This window comes from Sorghum bicolor, chromosome 10 (assembly GCF_000003195.3).
Source record: "Sorghum bicolor cultivar BTx623 chromosome 10, Sorghum_bicolor_NCBIv3, whole genome shotgun sequence".
Taxonomy (NCBI): domain Eukaryota; kingdom Viridiplantae; phylum Streptophyta; class Magnoliopsida; order Poales; family Poaceae; genus Sorghum; species Sorghum bicolor.
In genome coordinates, this window is record NC_012879.2 from 40,139,058 (window position 1) to 40,162,480 (window position 23,423).

Below are 23,423 nucleotides of genomic sequence, written 5' to 3' on the forward strand. Positions count from 1 at the left end.
AAGTCTGGAGATTTCACAAGGCATCTTGCCAATCTGCGAAAGGTGTTAGAATGTACAAGGAAACATGGTCTAAAGATGAACCCTAACAAGTGTGCATTCGGCATATCGGCAGGGCAATTTCTTGGTTTCATGGTGCATCAAAGGGGAATTGAAATTAGTAGGAGACCTATTGATGCTATCAACAAAATAGTGGCTCCTACCAACAAAACTGAACTAGAATCTCTGATCGGCAAAATAAACTTCATCAGGCGGTTTATCTCTAATTTGTCTGGTAAAATTCGTGCTTTTAGTCCTTTACTTAAATTAAAAGCCGATCAGGAGTTTATATGGGGGAAAGACCAACAGTTGGCTTTGGATGAAATCAAGAATTATTTGGCAAATCCTCCAGTCTAAATTCCACCTCAGCAAGGAAAGCCTTTCAGATTATATTTGTCTACCGATGGAATGGTCATCGGTTCGGCTTTGATTCAAGAATCTGAAGGGAAGGAGCGTGTGATTTACTATTTAAGTAGAAGATTGATTGATGCCAAGACCAGGTATTCGGCCATTGAAAAATTATGTTTATGCCTATATTTCTCATGCATTAAGTTGAGGCACTATTTGTTATAGGCCGACTGCACTGTTATACGCAAGGATGACGTGGTCCGATATATGCTATCTATGCCAATTATGAGTGGCAGAATCGGTAAATGGATTTTGGCACTGTCGGAATTCGATCTGCGGTACGAATCGGCTAAGGCCGTTAAAGGGTAGATTATGGCCGATTTTGTGACTCAACATTGCGGTGTAGTGGAGACTTTGGAAATTGTGCCTTGGACGCTCTTCTTTGATGGATCCACTTGTGACCGGGGGGCAGGAATCGGCATAGTGTTAATTTCCCCTCAGGGAAGGAAGTATGAGTTCTCTTTGCTGATTGTTGCCACGTCAACAAATAATCAAGCCGAGTATCAAGCTTTAATCAAGGGGTTGGAGTTGTTAAAAGAAATTCATGCTGATGCTGTTGAAACCTTCGGGGATTCTATGCTGGTTATAAATCAATTGGCTGGAAGCTATGAATGCCGAAGCGAAGTCCTTATAACTTATTACGAAAAGAGTATACAACTGTTAAAGGAATTTAAAGATTTCCGATTAGAGCATGTTCCTCGGTTACATAATGAAGAGGCTAATCGGTTAGCCCAACATGCCTCAGGATATCAACCAATATTAAACACGTTATCGGCAATAAGTGTCGATGATTGGAGAAAAGAAATCATTGATTATTTAAAGGATCCATCTAAGAAGGTTGAGAGGCGTGTTCGGTTTCAAGATACCAAGTATGTGCTCCTCGAGGATGAATTATATTATCGAACAATCGATGGAGTTCTTCTCAAGTGCCTAGGCAATGATGAAGCTAGAAGTTTGATGGGAGAGATCCATGAAGGAGTGTGTGGAGCACATCAGTCGGCTTTTAAGATGAAATGGATGATTAGGAGGAATGGATATTATTGGCCAACCATACTTGAGGATTGTTTCAAATATTTCAAGGGATGTCAAGGATGTCAGAAATTTGGCAATGTTCAAAGAGCACCTGCATCGGCCATGAATCCCATTATTAAACCTTGGCCGTTCCGGGGATGGGTTATTGATTTGATCGGCCAGATTTATCCACCTTCTAGCAAAGGGCACAAGTTCATCTTAGTTGCTACCAATTATTTCACCAAGTGGGTTGAAGCTATTCCTTTGAAGAAAGTCACATCGGCCAATATGATTGATTTTGTGAAAGAGCATATTATTTACCGATTTGGTATTCCTCAAACGATTACTACCGATCAGGGTACCATGTTCACATCGGGAGAGTTTGATGAATTTGCAATCGATATGGGGATTAAAGTATTGAATTCTTCTCCTTATTATGCTCAAGCCAATGGGCAGGCCGAAGCATCTAACAAAGGAATTATTAAGCTCATCAAACGGAAGATTGAGGAAAATCCTAGGAGATGGCATACGTTGTTGAATGAAGCTTTGTGGTCATATCGGATGGCTTGTCATGGATCGACCAAAGTTTCGCCTTATCAGTTGGTGTATGGACACGATCCTGTATTGCCATGGGAGATTAAAACTAGATCTAGGCGACTATCTTTTCAAGATCAACTGAATGCCGATGACTATGCTACTTTGATGAAAGATGAGTTGGATGATTTAGCAGAGCATCTGCTGAGGGCTTTGATAAGTATAGAAGAAAATAAGAAGAGAGTTGCCAGATGGTATGATAAGAAGGTAAAGGCTAAGGAGTTTGCCGATGGGGACTTAGTGTGGAAGCTAATCTTACCGATCGGGACTAGAAGTTCAAAATTTGGGAAGTGGTCTCCCAATTGGGAGGGTCCCTATCAGATAAATCGACCTGCTCCTGGCAATGCTTATATTTCAGAAACTCTCGAAGGGGTTGAATTTCCCAAGGCATTGAATGGCAAATATTTGAAGAAATATTATCCTAGCATATGGATTGATGCATGAAAGTTTAAGTGCCGATAACATTCCTATCGGCTGGATCAAAGTGTATCTAGGGCCGGACTCAATGTTTTAAAAGGGTGCCGATAACAGTCCTATCGGCTAGACCAAAATAATTACGAGTTTTTAAAGAAAAGAACAAGACATGCCACCGATGAAGAGTTCACGTATTTAACAGAGCCTGGATTGCCGATATGGCGCGCAGACGAATTTGATCGGCTTCTTCTATTTCCTTCATATCTTCATCGGCAGAGCCCTCCACCGGCTTTAGCTTCTTCTTCATATGCAATGCCTTGCGGGCTTAGATGTTTCGCTCTTGTTCAAGAGTCTTGATCATCTCGGGCAGCTGGCTTTCTTCCTGTTGAGCTTGGGACAGAGCTTCTTCTACTTGCTTAAGTTCCGCTAGCAGAGCTTCCCTCCTTGCCGATAGATCAAAGATCTTCCGTTTCAGCATGTCTCCGGAGGATTTTAGAGTGTTGATGCTCTTATGCTTTTCATCGGCAAGATGCTTCACTTTCATCACCTCCTCTGAGAGCTGGGCATAAGTGGCTTTATCGGCAAGGCGCTGAGCGGCCTTTTGATATTGCAGCTGACGACTTTTTAAGTGTGCAGCCTGAAAAAGAATCTCCTCGGCATCGGCAGGGATTTGACCTCTGAGAGCCATAAACAGAGCTTTGGCTGGATTAGAATCATCGACCAATTACGCTGTATCTTGATGAAGCAAGGCTGACAGATCCTCCAGCTTTGCTCTGATCTCTACCGATGAGATCCCAATCGCTTTGGAGGAACTTGCTTCTTCGCCTTCGTCATCAGAAATTTCAATAGCGAAGGAAAACAGACTGTCAGGAGATTCTTGTTCCTGAAAGAGGACAGGAGATGGGTTATTTGATGACGAAATATTAATAAAATACGGAATGATAATCAAATAACTTACTTGTTTCAGAGCGATTTCTCGCCTCTGGCTAGTTGAGGCCGATGGCACTATGGGTTGATCGGCTGGAGTTGCCGATGGAACAATGTCAGCTAAAAATTAACAGAGGTAATTATAAAGTGGAAAAGTAGGTTCCTCGGCAATAAATAGAGAGTATGTTACCTTAAGGGGGCGCAGTACTTGTCTGAATCGAGGAGACTACCGATGCTATGATTAAGCTTGCTGGATCGGCGGTATGCTCGTGTACATCAGCCGATGTTTCTTCTGGCTGAGGTTCTTCTGACTGGAGTTCTTCTGTTTGGGGTTCTTCTTGTAGCTGAGGAGGAGATGATGCTTGTTGTGTCTGAGCTTCTGGAGAAGAGGGGGATGATTCCACCGGAATCGGTGACCTTGGAGGAGGAGGAGGCGTTGTTGTTCTCTGAGGCTTCGCTTGTGTTCTGGTACTCTTGGAACCTTTTCTCTTTGGTTGGCTGAACTGGGGGGCATCGGCAGTCATACTTCTGGTCTTTGCCGATTTGCCAGTGTGCTGATACAACAATAAAAGTTTTATGAGTACAAGTGTAACAGAGTATCAATGAGGTTCTGATTGGAATAATAAAGGTTACCGATGAAGTTCCTATGTTAGCCGATGTGTCCTGAAAAACTGTGTGAGTGTAAGAATGGAATCGGTATAAGTTGAGAAATTCAGGAATTTACCTTAAAAACTTGTGCCAAAGCGATGGCAGCTAACGATGGGGATGTTTTCGTTCGCTTGGGGGTAATTTTCTTGAGACGCACACCCCGGTGCATTATAACAGCCAAGCTTGGAGCGTTGTTGCCGATCAAAGAGATCGGGCCTGATCAAAGGAGCTCGATTGGCCTGCCACTTCTTCTGACTGATGGTGGCGTATCATCGACCTGAATAAAACAAAGAAAGTAAGTTACCAATAGAAAATAGGAATGAAAAGGATTGAAACATCGGTTAAAATACTTACAGTATTATCGGAGACCTTGTATTTGGGATCGATCATGCCACGATATGTGAGTGCCGATCTGCAGAACAGCTGCTCTTTCCACTCATCCCACCACTGTTTGTATGCCTAGGTGATGAAGAGAGCTGGGATCCAAGCCGATAAGTCGACATCTGTATCGGCGTTTGGCGGAAGTTGAGCTATTCTGATCCATTCAAGATTGCTGGTGATGGTTTCCCTCGGCTTTATCACATCGGCATAGCAAAGTGCAATCGACATTCGGCCGAAAGCCAGTTGGCGAGCTAGTGCTGATGGCTTATAAAATCCATAGGTTAGATTGGAAGCTTTCCCACTGCCGAAGAAGTTCACTGGTATGGCTCTTGGGGTGATAATTGCCATCATCACGTCACGGTCCTTGTTGAGAGCATCATTGAAGGGATGGAAAGTCAGGGGAAATCTGGTGTCTAGATCTTCATAAGGCATCCATGCCCACTGTTCTCTGGTCAGACCTTCATACAGAGTTTGAAAGAATCGGCTAACCTGGTCTTCATTACCACCAGTGCCAGGTAAGACTATGGCGGCTTCGCCAAAGTTCAGAGGGGAACGAGTTGCCGATTCTTCTTTATCCAATTCGTAATCCTCGGCTATGTCCCTGGGGAAGCGCTGTGCAAAGAGGTTGAATTCAAGGCGCTTGTGCATGTGGAGATTAAGCCACATGTTGATAAACCACCAAGGACCCCCTAAGTTGCCGATGGGATGGCTGAGCAGAAGTTTTCTGGCTACCTGGCGGAGGAGATGATAAACAGAACCGAGCAAATATCGGCCAAGAGGAAATCGACCGCCATCGGCTAATCTTTCTGCTGCCGATAAGTAAACAGAAGTTCGTCCTGCCGATCGGCCACAGAATACAAACTTATCCAGCCACATATTCAAGAAAGTGGTATGTTCCTTTGCATTAACAGGTCCCGTTCTTCGGTACTTCTGAATGTACCCAGACCAACCGCCGATAGCGCGAGTTTCCACCTTAGCGCTAGGTTTGGTGTTAAATACATGACTGTTATCGGCAGTGGATATATCTAAGCCGGTGAGCATAAGTACATCGGCAAGTGTCGGAGAAGCAGAGTCATGGCCAAACACAAAAGCGTTGAGCGTGTCTGACCAAAAGTACGAGGCAGCAATTAGCAGTGACTCATTCCTCTCCATATCGGCAAGGGACAACCTAATGCATTGGTCTAATTTTCGCTCGCCCCATTGAACCTCATTTGAGTGGCTGACTCTCAAGAACCAATCCTTCCATCCCTTGGTAGGACTGGGCCAGGAACGGAAGGCATCTTTCCATAGATCTAGGGAGAAGTTTTCGGCTCTAAAGGGAACTCTGTTTGTCTCTGCATTTATCAGTTCGGTAGGATCTGGATTTCCTAGCGGGCCAAGACATTGGAGGTGAGGTTGATCGGTAGGAATAAAGATCTTATCGGCCAAATCCTAGAAGTTTTTGAGAATAAAAAGAAAAAGGAGTATTCAGTAAAAGGAATTGCAGATGAACAGGAATACAGTAGAGGTGCAGAAAAGAAGGGTAGTGAACTGACCTCAGGCACGATAAAGTTGATGGCCATTTTCTCGCAAGGAAGAAGGTCGAAGACTTGGGGGATTGGTGAAGAAGGCCTTCGTTGAAGTTCTCGGGATCCTCGGGTGGCGCCACCGCCATGAAAGTGGATTTTGGGCTGTAGAATGACAAGATGGAGAAGGAGTACCGGAGAAGGAAGTATTTATAGGACAAAACGGGCAGGGGCAAATCTGACTTATGTCTTTGCCGCATCCGTGAAATCCGAGGGTATTCAGGTGGATATGGTAACTATTCGCATGGTAATCAAGGGATTGCGCAGGTGATTTGACAGCAAGCGGTCATGATTTTGGAGATATTTCACTGCACAAGATCTCCTGGTCTGTCCATCAGCAGTTCTCTCTAACGGTAATATTGCCGATGGGCGTATAATATGCGAGAGAATCGGGTCAAGGTTGTTCGGATTTGACGAACGGTTACCAAATTGGGAGAATTAAATGCGGAAAGGCATCATTACTGCAGAGAATTTCGGAGCATTAATGATTTTATACTCCAAAATTGGGGGCATGTGTTGACACCGTTTTTGGACACGTATCTCTTGACACGTACCTGGGGATTAGTAAAGTATAGATCGGCAGATGAAGCAACGGTAACTAGTCTGCAGGAAAGTTGTCGATGAAGGTGGTTGCCGATGAAGAGACAATTGAATGTGACTAAGTCCAGAGGTGGTGACGTGTTCGTGCCGATGATCAGTGTTAGTGTTTGCCGATGGCCACAACAGGAGGTCTGCCGATGACTCTGAAGAAAAGCGTGGAAATTGCCGATTGATCTGTGGCGGTGCCACGGTCGGTTACAAGGAGGTAGTTTTATGTTTTCCTTAGTTATTAAAATTTGTATTGTGTACGGGTTCCGTTTAGTTTGGAATTCGAGTCCTAGTCGTGTCTGGTTGTAGCTCTTCAGACAGGGTATAAATATAGACCCTAGGGCAATGTAATGAAACAATCTATCAATCAACCAAACACAAGTTTTTACTCATATTTCAGCATCTACTTTTTTGACGACTTCGTCATATTTTCCTTTTATTACGAGTTCTTAGGAATTCGTCGACTTAACCTCGACGCGTTCTCAAGTTCCGCGTGATCACCTCTTGGCCGTGACATCCGGACGCATCGTTGTTGTCGGGACCAAAGTGATCGAGTTACCACCTTTGTCGATTGAAAGGTCAAATCGGCTGGCACGCCTTAACTTTTGATTCGGGTATTAGCCCTTTGTGTTTGCAGATCAGCTTTTGCATCAACAGAGAGTGGCTCCAAAGATCTAAATTAAGCCCAATCATCATTACCCAAGCCTTATGTTTATACACTATTGTTCTATTGTTCCAAGCCCGGTTATGAGGAACAAAGGAAATGTGTGTAGCACTTAATTGATGAGGACCATGGTTGATCAAGAAGTCTCTGTTTGTGTGACATAAGCCCTTGTGACTCAACCAAGCTATCCATCTGTTTGTGTGACTTTGGTAATACATTACCATCCTCCAGCATATCGGTCTCAGGTAGAAATTACCCACAAAATCAAACACCACACCTTTGGTTAACCGAGTAAAAAGTGACGAGACCACTTTGTCACTATGAAGATTGTGCACTATTATTCCTCTGTGTGAAAGTAGGGTAACATCATTGGGCCTACTGAGTAGCTGAGACATAAACATGAAATAGGCAGTAACGCAGTTACCAAAACGAGGGTTTTAGTCTGCTCAAATGCTAGCATGTTCCTGAAAAGTGAGCCTGTTTGGTCATCTACAAACATGGAAGTTTTATTTTATCTATATTTACAAATGCCAATCAATTAACTTAAACAATAACAAACACCTATACATGAGAATAAGGTGCCAATCATATTGTCAATGCTCACGACTAAAGTAAACAATGAACGAAGTTCACATAAAACAGTCACTTTGGTTAAAAAGAAATGTAAAGTAGTATAGTTTGTGGTGCCTTCACATCGCCTTCTGCTCCATTACAATTTTGGTAACGTTACTGTGGCCTCAGATATGATAGAACAGTCAGCACTGTCTGCGCGATTGTGCAAAAAAGCACAAGTAGCCCAGCAAGCAGTGCCAATCCCATCCATGGATTACTCAGGTGGTTGTGACTCAACCAAGCTATCCATCTGTTTGTGCGACTTTGGTAATACATTTCCATCCTCCAGCATATCGATCTCAGGTAGAAATTACCCACAAAATCAAACACCACACCTTTGGTTAACAGAGTAAAAAGTGACGAGACCACCTTGTCACTATGAAGATTGTGCACTATTATTCCTCTGTGTGAAAGTAGGGTAACATCATTGGGCCTACTGATTAGCTGAGACATAAACATGAAATAGGCAGTAACGCAGTTACCAAAATGAGGATTAGTCTGCTCAAATGCTAGCATGTTCCTGAAAAGTGAGCCTGTTCGGTCATCTACAAATATGCATGGAATTTCCAGTACACCATCGCTAAATGTCACATCAAGCAACGATTGAGTACTCTGTCCATTAAACACCTTTCTCTTGAAAACAATTCCGGCTTCATAGTATTGTGTTGCTCGACGCCAACGAGTTACCTGTCCACCTTGTAAGAATTCTAATTTCTGATTTTGTGATGAACTCCATCCATCGTGTCCATGCCTACGGTTATTGTTAAGTAACCTGAAAAAAATATCAATGAAGTACTCACCAAAATGAGGCCATGCGTGACTGGCTTCCTGCTGAATAATTCTCGGTTTGAAATGCATGTGACAGAGATGGAGCAGATGACAAAAATCATTAGGTTTCTCAAATGGACCAAAAGCTCCAATAAAGTACTGCAGATTTTCCTCAATGTAATTAGAAACACTTTCTGTGAGTGTCTTCTCATCTGAATCCACAAGGACCCCATGTAGTTTCCTAACAACAAAAAATGGAATTTGATTTTCAAGGAGGAACAAATCGACAAGTGCGAAATTGTGGTACCATGGCACTCCAGAGTTTTCACTGCAACTACTGGAAACTTCTATTTCTGAACTCACTCTGACACCATCAACTATTTCTGGACCTATCTCATGCGTAACCAGATTCTGTTTCGGACTGTTTCCTAGAGATCCTTTCGCTTGCTGTACGCATCCTGTTCCATTGATGTTATCATCAGAGATGATACTGCATCCAGGAGCTTCTTCAGTTATTCGTGAAACTCCATGTGTGCCTCCAAGATAGACAAGTATAAGGCATCCGTCTAGCAAGAGCATCCGCCTGAAGCTTTTACTGTCCAAATAAATTTCATCAGAGTAATATGCTCTTGCTTGACGTTCTATGTTCCTAATAGCCAGTAGGTAGTCTCGCATACTCTTTGTGCAATTCAGATTAAGAACATAATCCAAACACCTCCATTTCATCTTCTCCATAAACTGTAAATTGTCATTACTATGATGATATGGACCAATGGACAGAACAGATGGTTCATAAGCAAACCTATCAATTTGACGAACAAGCTGATGTACTCTATGAATCTGACACAAATTGCTACTGTTATCAAGATTCTCATCAAGCCATTTGTGATAACCAAGATGCTGTGCCATGGAACTTGTTATTTGTTTAATTTCTTCAGAATCAGCAGTACTACATGTATCCTCAGCCATTATTATTAAATGTTCTGCAATTGCACAGAAAATAAAGTCATAAGGCATGAACAAGAATTTAAGTAGTTTAAATCAACAAGTTTGAACAAATGCCATAGGTGCGAATATTACTATGAACAATCTGAAGTGAAATCGAACTAACTATACAGGATGTGAGGATAGGCGATTGTGCCCCACTGGGAGGTTGCGCACACCAAATTGTTATCTCAATGGCAAAAAAGAAATCAGACTATTGAGTTTATTGAAATTCAGTTATGCTTGCCGAAAATAAAACACGATTGAGTAAGCAATTCCAATAGATCTATCCCATATCCTATCCCTTAAAGACTAGAAAGTAGAAACATAGGAGATGGAGGTGCTCCATCTGTCGGAGGCCCACTATAGCTCCTCGCGACCGGGTTGTGGAAGTTGCCACGGCCAAAGTAGAAGTCAGAGGGAGGTTCCTTGGTCATTCCTTCTCCAACTCTGACAGTTCATTCCTTCTCCAACTGACAGCTGCGGTAGTTCCCAATGCTAGGGAGGATGCCCACAACCACAACCCGCTGGAGGAAATGACTCAAAGGTTTGTGTTGTCTGAATTGTCAAAACAAGAAAGCTGATGAATATTTTTGTCTTTGATTGAACTAGTTCCAACTCGATCACAGGAGCTTTAGGTATACGTGTAAAGCCAACAGCATCTCCACCGGTAGTGGAGCTGGTGAATCTGAACACATACAGGGCCACAATCTAAGCGTGTAAAAAACAAAACCTAGCCTGCGTACCAATATCTCACAAAACCAAAGAATAAAATGCACAATTTAATAAATATCTCGAATGCATGCTTAATTGTACAATAAACATGGTAAAAATGTGGCACGCAACAAAATAAGTACCTAACAAAAGACATTTTGGCTCATCCTCGCCTCTCATATCTTTGTCAATATAGAACATGACAGTAAATCTACATATGCATGATGTACAAAAATTGAGGTATGCAATTTGAAAATAAAATTATCTCTGATGCAAGGTCTAGTACTTCTGATTGTAATTTGACATAAACCAAGTAAAACAACTATGTTGGGCTGCTGGTGTAGCCACAAACTATTCAAGAATGAATAACAGGAGATTGGGAGATTTACAAACTATTGAAGAATGAATAACAGGAGATTGGGAGAGTTAGAATACCTGACTAAAGCACTGAGCACTTGACCTGTTGACCATTACTCAGCACGCGGAGAACACAGACCAATCACTATCCATTTTGTTCACCGCCTCCCATGAGAGGACGAGAGGCTGGTGGGCTAGCCATTCCCCGTACCGCAGGGTCGCCTCCCCTAGCTCCTGTCTGGCGTCGATTTGGCCGTACCCCCGTCGAATACGCCAACCCCTCCGACAAACTATTAGCCCCGACCGCAGTCGATTTGGCTGCGGCCCCCTTCGATTTGGCGCTCCGCAAGCCACCCCTACTAGGGTTTTGCACTGTCCATGTTTCCGCGAGAGAACGAGAGGTGCGGCCAGCAGCACGCAACTCTATCAAGGGTGATACAGACGGAGAGAACCAGGGAGGCCCTTGTTGGGCTAGGAAAATTTACAGCTCTTGTAGAGTCATTTGGACTTGGGCCAAATATTTAGGTTCTATTTGGGAAAAAAGTGAAAAATAACATAGAAACACTAAAAAAACTATACGATTTCAAAATGTAGGAAATGGATACTTTGAGCTGCTTACGGTCGGTTTGGATTCGAGGTTTTTCAAAGGAATTTGGAAGAAATTGCAATTCTTTGTTTTGCTATGTCAAATGTTGTTTGGGATGTAGGAATGCTTCTTCCCTCAGGGAAGGTTTGCTTTGCTTCACAAAATACAAGTGTTGACACCCAAAAGTGTTCCAAAATGGTTTTAGACATCACCAGCAAGTTTATCTCTACAAACCTATGTTGCCTGCTGCGCCGGGAGGGTGTACACGTCGCTCCAATTGTTCTGATTGGTCCACTTCAGTGCCACGTCAGCTACAACTCCTTCGATTGGTCCAGCTTGGCAACCAGACGGTCCCTTGGCTCTGGATCGATCTCGACCTGGGCAGATAAATCTTTTCCCCTTTTTCTCTCGTGCCCTTTCGTCTTCCTCGCTCTTGCTGTCTCCGCGTCGTCGTTCCCTTGCTCGAGACAATTCCTCTTCCCGATCTTTCTCCTCCCTTACACGACGCCTTTCATCCCGCAGCTGTTGCCTCCGCCACGCCATGTGTGCCCCCACCTTCCCTCTCCCTCCCTCGCTCTCTCTCCCTCTCCCTCTCTCTCCTGACTTGGCGGCGTGCCAGACTGGCCTCAGCGCCGCTGGATGCATCAGGCACCGGTGGGGCGACGACGGCCCCCTGGCTACGTCGCAGCTGCGCGTCATCCCGGCGGCGGCCGTCCCCGGCTACGGCGCATCGCGAGCAGTCTCTTTCGTTGGCCGCCGGCGAAGGTACCCCTAGTGCGTCTCCCTCCTGCAGTTCCGTGCGTGCTCCTATGTGCTCTAGGAAACCCAAGGTGAACCGCTGGATGGCCGCGTCAGGCACTGGTGGGGCGACGACGACCCCCTGGCTGCGCCGCGGCCGCACGTCATCCCTGGCGGTGGCCGTCCCTGGCTACGGCGCAACGCGAGTAGTCCCTTTTATTGGCCGCCAGCAAAGGTACCCCAGGGGCGTCTTCCCTCCTGCAGTTCCGCGCGTGCTCCTGTGTGCTCTAGGAAACCCTAGGCGACTCCATCTCCTACTAAGAAAATATTGTTGTATCTTCGTCTTGTTTCATTACTGATTTTAAGTAACATCGTATGAATAAATGTCTGCTCAACCATTAACCTTCTTCTGACATCTAGGCTTCCTTAGGGGAAAAGGATATTTTTTAGGGGAAGGGGAAAGGGAAAATGGATATATGCGCTCCTTTTTATTGATGTTCAGAACTCAAATCCAATATTGAAATTTGTATATCTCTTTTGATTTTTATGAGAGGATTTTCTCTTCCTAGAAAATTGGGATCGTTTCAGGTGTTGGCAACAGTTAGATAACTCCTTAGTGATCGGTGCATTGGGATTCTTAAATTTCCAGTTAGATATTGCTCGGCTGGCTGCTTTTGCATGATACTCACTGGATACGCTACAATAGTTCTAGTGGGGCTCCTTCGTGTGCTCTTTCAGATATTGCTAGAATAATTTTAGTAGATGATTGGACTGAAGGCTCTTTCATGTCAACACTTCCAGTTGGTTTGCTGTTATTGAGTTTGGCTTGGCCAAGCTTGCCTCCGTCTATTCCAGCACAAATTAATATGGATCTATTTGTTGTGCCTGGTCTATCTGACTGTTGCTGTAATTGTGTTTTGCACTACTTTTATGTGATCTAAGTGTGTGGTACACCTCCTTCCTTACCTATGCTAGAAAAGATATGATGAATTTGTGGTGCTAGAGTTGGTAACAGGATCTGACTGGTGGTTAGTCTTTTAGTATATATATGTCATGTGCCATTACTATTTAAAATAAATGTTTTGCATATGAAAAGAATAGGCATTGCAGCTTCTAATTTTCCTAATGTCTTTTAGTATTGTAAGTAGAAGTAACGGTGGGAGAAAAATGGGATTACATAGACCTCATTGAAGTGTTTTAGCCCTATATTTATGGTTGTTTCACCTGCTTGCTGCTTAAACACCTGCATGTGTGGTTCTAATTTTATTTCTTTTTTCTTAGCTTGTTCTTCATTAGGGTTCTAGAGCTTGTTTTAAGGAGAACATTTGTAATCACATTTTTTGGCATACACCTTGTGGGGCCAGCTTTACATGTCTGGTAATCTTTTTCTGACCTTCAGAGTAATTATCAGCATGTAGTGTACCTAGCTTTTTATGGCGCTGCTGTTTGATAGTAAGTCTTCATTTGCATGTACCTGTATTTGAGCAGGTTAGTTACAATCAGTGGGGCATCACGTGCCATGGATCGCCCTATACATGGTGTGTTAGAACCGGTAGTGTCTACCGAGTTCTCGATCTTGGAGTTGGCTTGAAGTCGGCCGGGCTCGCGACCACGAGCCTGCGCTCCACATGATCCCGGGTCCATCGGAGCTGACAACATATAAGGCCTTGGGCCCAATTCAACCCAAAAGACTAGTCTGATAGGTGAGGACTCCTCCCACCTTATATGTTGTGCTCTCCCACCATCGCTACACAATGTGGGACTAAACCCCCAACAATCTCCCCCTTAGTCACACATCGGGGTGGTTCTGCCACCTGTGACCTTTCCGAGATTTAACGGAGCTCTTGCTCCCCTGGTTTAGATTTCTGACCTCGGGTACTGGCTCCGATACCAATTGTTAGAACCGGTAGTGTCTACCGAGTTCTCTGGAGTTGGCTTGAAGCCGGCCGGGCTCGCGACCACGAGCCTGCGCTCCACATGATCCCGGGTCCACCGGAGCTGACAACATATAAGGCCTTAGGCCCAATTCAACCCAAAAGACTAGTCTGATAGGTGAGGACTCCTCCCACCTTATATGTTGTGCTCCCCCACCATCGCTACACGATGTGGGACTAAACCCCCAACATGGTGGCCCAGAAGATTGTTGGCACACTAATCCTTTCTATTTTATATAAAAGGACACAGCTATGTGAGTTTGTTCTTACTACCTAGGCTGTTGTCTTTTTCAGACTAAATTTATTTTCAATCTTACTGTTAAAGGACTCCGTTGTGGACAGTGGCGCCAGACCATATGCTTACTGGGTGGCCCAGATGGTTGTTGGGACCAACACCGGCGTGCCGCCATGGGTGATTTTCAAGCACGATGACAACCTGAACCCTGTGATGTTTTCGGTTGTGCGCTGCTCCTGCACCTTCAACCTATTGACCATAGTTATTTCGCAGTTCCTAAGCTAAACATGTATATGTTTGTCTACAGCCTTTTCCTGCTGCTAATCTACGCACCGTACAAATGAAGCTATTGGCATTACTGAGCAATCTTATCTGCGCAGAATCAGGTAATCTCTAGATTTGTTAAAAAAGTTGACACACGGCAATCATTGCCATTTCAGTTAAAATGAATTGGATCATCGTCATGCTTTATTATGATTTGATTAGGTTCAAACATCAGTGGTTATACATCCATCTTTGCCACAGCATAAACATCCATGTGTGTCTAAAAACTGAGCTATCTCACCAACAACCAACTAAGTTCTTACATACATTTACTTCCTAATCCATACTTATCAAACAAATTCATCCTGCTTAATATACCGTGTCCACTAATTCTTATCTTCTGACACAACTAATTTTGCGCAGGACAGATAAGAACATCCAACAGGATGACCACCCTCCGGTACCAAAATCTAACAATCATTGACGAATCACAGGTCCAGCAAACTGCTTCTGCTATATTAGGCCGCATAATAGTTGCAACACCTCCAGAATCAGGCCGAGAATCAATCCACCATAAAAGCATAAGAGATGCAATTCAAGAAGAATTTGAGACAAGCATGGACATACAGAAGATCTCACAGTGTGGTCCAGATTATCTTATTTTAGCAGATTCGCCAACTGTGGCATCACAAATACTCAAAAAAGGATCTCTCAATGTCGATACCTTTACCCTTGCATTAGTGCCATGGACCACATAATATGGTTCCATAACCGTACCCCTCCACACTCAGTTACACACATACACATGCCCAGCTAACAGCACCTAGGCAACACATTACAGTTCAGATCTCTAGAATCCCACCACACCTATGATGTGAATCAACACTGCACTCTCTTCGGCAACATCTGCCTTATACAAGCAACCAATACATTCTATCAAAAAAGCAACCAATACACTGACACCACTTCTTTGTTCACTCAACAGGCAACAACGGTGAAGCTACTTCCCAGCTGGGAGGTATAGTCTATATATGCCACATTCAAATTACAATTGTTCCATCAGCATACATCGTACTTATTATATCAAAGACATACTCATAAACACAGCACCTCCTGCAAACTTAAATACTATACTTCTAATTTGTTATATTCATGTAAATGCAGCAGTATCAGACCTGCAGTGATAAACCATGCTTAGTTTTATGTAGGTATTTCTACAACTTCACCAAACCATGCCTCCAACTATGACGGTTTGTCCACAATACTCATGACACACATAGATTGCTTCTCTTCTTTAATCCATACTGATACAGCACTATTAAAATCCCACTCATAAAACATGCTCTTAGTTATGAAACTTTATTTGCAGTCACATCACGGCGCAACTCAAGCGGTGATGAACAAGGTTGGGAATCAGGCCGCTGCTGGAAAAACAATTAAACACCTGTAGCGCCAAAAATAGAGGACCAACAGACTAGGTGATACCTTTCTGTAACAGCTCTACAAGTTGTTCGCAGTGCTTTTGCATATGTCCTTGAACTGTCTGATGTATGAAACCTAGCCTATTACCTGTTATGAGCCACACTATTCTGTATAATATCTTGTTCATTTGGTAACACCTCCTATGGTAACTTATATTATAGCTGACTTTATATTAGACCTGGTTGTTCTATATATAACTATAATCTTCCACCATTTCTCGCCTATAAATTGTTTCCACTGGGCGTGCAGGTGCGCGCCATTTCTACTAGTTATACACATCTTGGACATGTTTGAGGTCAAAAGGCACAAAAAGAAGATCAAAGAATCGCACGAAGATGGCAAGCCATGGCGAGCCAGGACCGTTGGGTAAGCCGACTTGCCTAGCCAGCTTGTCCGGCTCACCCTCTCTAGTCGGCTTAGTGTTGGTATTTCTTAAAGTGAATAGACAGATTCCATAAGCACACAGAATTACGATTGTAGCCTTCACCTAGAAGTATTAGGGTATCGTATTTTTCATAGGAAACAAAGGTATTTCTTCTAGCTAATTCATCTAAGGACAATACAAGGGGTAAAGTTGAAAATAGTAGAGATGGGTTCCCGTGGCTTTTGGGTCTATGAGAAGATAAACTTTACTTTCACTTGCTTACTTTGGGCACCGGCTTATACATGGTCTGCTAGGTACCATCGGCCTGTAACTAACACGAATCCAGACGTGCGGGAGTACGAGGGACAGACAAGGTGGTCACCACCCACCGTCCTACCCCTCAATCATTGGGAACAAGGTAAATAAAAGGTAACCTCTAGCCTAGACACCACGTCTACACCCTTGATTACTACTCTAGTGCGTCAACAAGGGTTATTCATCTTTATCAGGGCCTTACTACTAGAGCATCCACCATGGGGGCGTACGGCAAACTTATAAACAAGTAGGAGTATAGATTAACTAATCAAAAGACCTATAGCCAAAAGAACCATAAACACTCACTTAGCAGGAAACTCGTTGAAGTTAAGATGCTCGTCGACATACAAGCTCGGGGAGATACTGACAAGCCCAACACTTCCCTCATACTATTCCTCACATCTCTCTCCACTAACTCTACTAGCTATCTAGGAACTATGCCCTTAGAATAATGCTCAAGTCTAGCGCTCTTTTCCTTGGTGTGGTGTGTGAAATAAGGAGAGGGAGTGATGAGAACATGACTCCTACACATACACAAAATGATCCTCCGCTGAACATTCAAGGCTCAATCACAAGAGCTCGCATGCGATAGTAAAATTTAGATGTGAGTTCATTCCTAAGTAACTCTTTATATGATTTTTGAGAATGGATTGCTATCTAATGATTATGTTGTGGTTAAGAACCATAGAGAGGACTAAGAGATACATAGGGGAGGTCTTGGAGGTGTGGAGGACCAGTAAGGGCGCTCGATTCAAGGTGGAGGCCCAAACTAAGTCTACTTTGAGTCTATTTTAGAGTCTAGGAGCAGTTAGCACTAAAATGGTCACCCAGGTTGCATATGGGTTAGATTTAGACATTCTCTATATGCATGGAAACCTAATGAGAAGACCTTTCCAATGTTCTTGGTGGAGGTCTAAATTCATCAAGAGTCATTGGGCATTGTCAGAAAAGTTTGATGTTGAGAATCTATGTTGACACTGCAACATCATATTTTGGTGTCGGCATTGTGACATCGTATTTTGGTCATTGGGCCTTTGTATCAATGTAGAACCCATTAGGGGTGCATCTAAGGGGCCTTGCATGACCCTAGACTCCATAAGTCAGTAGTCACCACACAAGTTAGGGTTTGAGTTTTGCTTAGATTATTCTGTTTACAATAGTTTCACCATCATCAGATTTGTGAGACCCTATAACACCCCTAGTGTTAAGCATGCATTAGGGGATTCAATAATTTGACATAAGGACTTAGCATGAGCATTAAACATCATTTTTACATAAAGCATTGTGTTGATGGTCCTGAACGTCAACATTATACCTTCAACTAGTGCACAACATAGCGGCAAAAGAGTTATTAGTGCATAGTTATAGGGTTATTCTAACAAAGTTCCACGAGTTGTGTTGCTCTCACCTCTTTTGTAGGGTTATTGATATTTTACTACATAAAAGTACATAAAATGATAAAACAGAGAACACCAATGCGAAGAGCTCATCGATACGATTGAAATGAACATATCGCTTGCTATATTTGGAGTCCGACGAGAGAGTCCCTGATGGATACGACCAAGAATTCTATGGAATACTCCGAATGCATCACCAAGCAAGAGTTTTATGGACTAACATGACAATTTCCACAGCTTTGGAGATTTGTGAATTTTCAGAGATTAAAACAGAATAATCTAGGGAAGAGTAGGAGCTAAGGAACCGAACCAAATCACATCTAAAAGGTCCTAATATGGCTTGAGGGGGGTGAATAGCCTATTTAAAAATTCTACGAACTCACTAGAGCAAGAGGTTAGTAAATAACAAAGCAAAGCTTTTTGCTCTAGCTCAAAAGGGGTGTTTGTAAGCCACCTATCCAACAATTCTAGTTTCTATAATCGCTATGCACACAAGAACTAGGTCTCTACAAGATACACTAGTGAACTTCGCTACATAAGGCAAGACAAGCAACTAAACTAGTTATACTACTTTGTGGTAAGTAAATGGAGAGGATGAGATATTTATACTGCTACGCAGGGGATGAACCAATCACCAAGAGAGACAATCAAGCACCGGGTGAATGCTAATCAAACACAATGAGACACCGATTTTTCTCCCGAGGTTCACGTGCTTGCCGGCACGCTACGTCCTCGTTGTCGACCAACACTTGGTGGTTCGGTGGCTAAGAGGTGTAGCACGAACCTCGTCCTCACTAGGACACCGCAAGAACCTACCCACAAGTGAGTTAGCTCAAAGACATGTGCAATCCACTAGAGTTGTCTTTGGCTCTCCGCCAGGGTAGGCACAAACCCCTCACAATCACCGGGAGATGGCCACGAACAAGCACCAATGTTGACGGTCCTTAATGCTCACATTTAACCGTCAACTAATCATGGAAAAGGACCTATATGCAACCAACATCCAAAATTAGGTTTTCATCTGACAGAATTCCACGAGTTTTGGTGTTTGTCTATTTCTGCAGGGGGTTATCAGGAAACATGGAGGAAAGGCCCACACGTTGGGTTTACATAGAGATATTAACGTGTGCGCCTATTTTCTATCATTTAGAAGACTCAAGAAGCCATGGGAACGAACGAGAGTCCGAGCGGGTCCGGGGGCAGGGCGCCCGCCCTCCCCCCTTGGGCGCCCGCCCTGCCCTGGTGACCAATCAGGGCAGGTCTCGCGGATCGTGCTCCACCACCTTTAATCTTCAAGAATAACAGTGCGATTAAGGTCGGTTTGATCCGACGGCCCATATTCATTTGGAGGGGCTATATAAGCAGGCCCCCTGGCCCCTGGAGGCATACCTCTTCTACAGAATCAAAGCTAGGGTTTCAATTATTCATCTAAGTAGAGATGATCCCTCTAGTTCATCTAGTTCTAGTTCTAGTTCATCTAGTTCTAGTTCTAGTTCTAGTTCTAGTTAGTTCTAGTTGTAATATAGAAAATAGGGAGAGAGAAGAGGAGAGCAGAGGAGGAGCTAGATCTGTCGGATCTTCCTCAACATTGTACTTTTGCAGCAACTGGTTCGTTCTTCATCGTTCTCCAAGTTCCTCAATTCATAATTCCTGAGTTCTTTAATTACTTTTATTTACATTCAAGTTATTTATTGGATTCCTACTTGCATCAAGTGCTCTAGTCTTTGAAATGCTAGAGTAGTAATTAATAGATTAGATGTGGTGTTTAGTCTTGCAATTACCTGGAATTGCACACAATCCTGCGGATTGTTGTGGTAGCCCTAGGGTAGTGACAGCCCTAACGGTCGACGTATTCCACCTCGTTCGGATCGGTGTTTGTAAGACCGTAGTCAGAGCTTCCTAGCCCCCTTCTCATCTCTTTCTGTGGTTAGTGTTCTGATGTCCCAAAATAAATAATCTTTAAATTAATTCTTGATTCTTGGATCAGCTAGGGAACTCTCAGGAAACTTCCTCTCTTCCCACCAAAAATAATTATATAGTTATCCTTGGGCGATCTTGAATCTTAATTAGTACACTCACGTTCCCTATGGAAAATCGATACTCTAGAATACTCCCGGGTGAAAGCTACATCGGTATCCGTGCGCTTGCGGATTTTTCTGTTTGCGTTTAAAATACCCAACAAGCTTTCTGGCATCGTTGTCGGGGAATGGTAGCTGTGCTAGTTTCGAAGCAAGTCGTCTGTGTATCCTTTGTCTTTTCCTTTTTTACCACACTCACCTTACCATTTTCACCACACCACATGGATTTCACTCCAAACATTAATGAGCATGGAATTTATTTCATAGCCACTTCGTTTACTCCATGCTCATATGCAACATCTTCCCAATCTTTTGGTCTCTCCAACATCACCACATTCAAGATCTCCAACCCCCTCTTCCTTTCTATTTATAAAAACTTTAAAAGGGCGGTTGTCGATGCATATGTCTATAATAAAGATTGCAGATCTCGTTGAGTTGATCTTGATATAGGTCAGCGTTGGAGGGGAAACCACTTTACCGACATAAATTGATGGTTTCCCAAGGACAAGCTTAGTGTCCTAAAATAAGCACTGATCGGATCGTAACATGAGTTTTTAATTACTTGCAACATTGAAAGCCCAAGTTTGGTTTTGGTAATTAATGACACCAAGTTGCTAATGCCTTGTGTTTAAGTGATTTGAGTTAGGCATAGCAACACATGTGATGAAGGTGCATGGTGGCATGGAAAGGTGGCCACATAATCACAAAGGGATGAAGCATGAAGTGAATATCATGGTGATAGACGAGGAGCAAAGTTATCAAGGCAAAGGTATAAACATAGGGTTTTACTTTTGCCGGTCTAAGATGAGTAGAGAAGTGATTGACCGGGTTTAGGATAGATAGCCGACTATCAAGAGGGGAAATCACGGTCATCTCTCGAATCAAGTGCTATTAGGTCCATGTCTTGAGCATATGCATTAGGATATAGTAAAGTGCTAACTTAACTCCTTTGGTGAAAATGTTTATGAAAAGCTAATACACTTACACTTGGGTGGTGGACACTTGTTGGTGTTAGCACTTTTGCAAAGGAGGTGGAGTTCCTAGGGTTGAGAGGGGTTTTGGGTTCCTCTCTCCCTCCCGCCGAGCTTGCTTTTGAGAAAAATAAGTGTATATTTTCTATTGCGTCGGTGGGAAGTTTGGAGAAGTCACGGGAGTGTTTTCTCACTGAGAAACACTCACCAGACGCTGAGTGCGGAGGCACCGGACGCTGGCTTCAGAGTCCGGTGTGCTTGACCCTGCTAGGGCTGAGCACCGGACGCTCTCTGAGTGCGTCCGGTGTGAGGAGGTTTTGCGACCCTCTCTGCGCATGGGTTCGGTGAGCACCGGACGCTACCGGTGCTTAGCGTCGGGTGACCCTGCGGTTTGCGGAACTCTCTGCGCATGAGTCCGGTGTGCACCGGACGCGTCCGGTATGGACCTGCAGAGCGTCCGGTGATCCACATGTGACCATTAGGATCTGACACGCGAGTTTCAAAGAGGACACGTGGCCTATCCCTGAGCACCGGACGCTGGGGGTCGAGCGTCCGGTGCCCCCGATTTCAGCCCAGTGAAAGTGGCCAACGGCTAGTTTCTTTGAGGGGCTTATAAATTGAGGGTGGCCGGCTTTGGGAGGTTAACTCTTGCACATTTGAATACTTGAGGCATACATTGAGCTAGAGAACACTCCCTACACTCATCTCCTTGCTTGATTGCTAATTCTAGTGATATTGAGTGAGATTCAAGTGCATTGCTTTGAGAGTTACATTTAGTGGCACTTGATTCTTGAGTTTGCTACGGATTTCTTGTTACTCTTGGGTGTTTCCCGACGCCCTAGACGGCTTGGAGCAGCGGTGGTGTTGAGCTCGTGATTGGAGATTGTTTCGAGCCTCACCAAGTGATTTGTGAGGGGTTCTTGAGCCTTCCCCGCGGGAGATCGCAATTGGCTACTCTAGTGGATTGCTCATGGCTTGGAGGATCCCCATCTTGTGAGTGGATGTGTGGCACCCGCTAAGGGTTTGGCTTTGGATTGCCAATTAGCTCGTGATCCATCAACTGGGTGTATCGCCACAACGAGGACTCGCTTGCCGGGAAGCAAGTGAACCTCGGTAAAAAATCTTGTGTCATGTCTTGCCGAGGATTCTCTTATAGTTGTGCACGTGATTGATTGGATATATTTCTACTCTACAACGTCGGTATAACAATCACTCCCCTCTCCTTTACCTTTGTGTATACCTTGCTAGTTGTGTAGCTTGTTTAGCTTAGCTATCTTGTTTAGGAGTGTAGCAAGCTTCTAGTTGTGCTTTCTTGTTGTAACTAGTGTTTAGCTTTCTTGCAAGACTTGTGTAGGTGGCTTGCATAGCTTAGTTATGCTAGTGCTAGAATAGCTTCACCTTTTGTTTTACTAATCAACTTGTCTAGTTGAAGTTTGTAGAATTTTTAAATAGGCACAACTTTGTGACCTTGGTTTCAAGTGCATCTTTGGAAGTGATGATGTTGAGGTTGTTAGTGTTGATGGATCAAACTTGATATTCAAAGGATTTAGGCATGGTAGCTTATACTTGGTTGATTTCAATGATAGTGACACTCAATTGACATCATGCCTAATTAGCAATCAAGTTTGGGTTGGTTGTGGCATAGAAGGCTTGGTCATGTTGGAATGAAACAATTGAACAAACTATTGAGGCATGACTTAGTTAGAGGCTTAAAGGATGTCACCTTTGAGAAGGATAAACCATGTAGTGCTTGTCAAGCTGTTGGGTATTTTAAACGCAAACAGAAAAAATCCGCAAGCGCACGGATACAGATGTAGCTTTCACCCGGGAGTATTCCAGAGTATCGATTTTCCACAGAGAACGTGAGTGTACTAATTAAGATCCAAGATCGCCCAAGGATAACTATATAATTATTTTTGGTGGGAAGAGAGGAAGTTTCCTGAGAGTTCTCTAGTTGATCTAAGAATCAAGAATTACTTCAAGATTATCTATATCGGGACATCAGAGCACTAACCACAGAAAGAGATGAGAAGGGGGCTAGGAAGGTCTGACTACGGTCCTACAAACACCGATCCGAACGTGGTGGAATACGTCGACCGTTAGGGCTGTCACTACCCTAGGGCTACCACAACAATCCGTAGGATTGGGTGCAATTCTAGGTAATCGCAAGACTAAACACCACGTCTAATCTATTAATTACTACTCTAGCGTTATAAAGACTAGAGCACTTGATGCAAGCGGGAATCCAATAAATAACTTGAATATAAATAAAAGTAATTAGAGAACTTAGGATTATGAATTGAAGAACCTAGAGAACGATGAAGAACAAACCAGATGCTGCAAAAGTATAATGTTGAGGAAGATCCGACAGATCCGGCTCCTCCTCCG

General features: G+C 43.6%; 1 protein-coding gene across 1 annotated transcript; it reads right to left on the reverse strand.

Moving 5' to 3' along the window:
* On the reverse strand, nucleotides 7,612–11,956 carry LOC8073038. The gene is made up of 6 exons (XM_021449855.1): nucleotides 11,862–11,956; nucleotides 10,245–10,288; nucleotides 8,777–9,599; nucleotides 8,536–8,620; nucleotides 8,331–8,460; nucleotides 7,612–7,622 (listed from the first exon to the last, which is right to left on the reverse strand). The coding sequence occupies exons 1-6, from the start codon at nucleotides 11,954–11,956 to the stop codon at nucleotides 7,612–7,614; spliced, it is 1,188 nt and encodes a 395-aa protein (XP_021305530.1).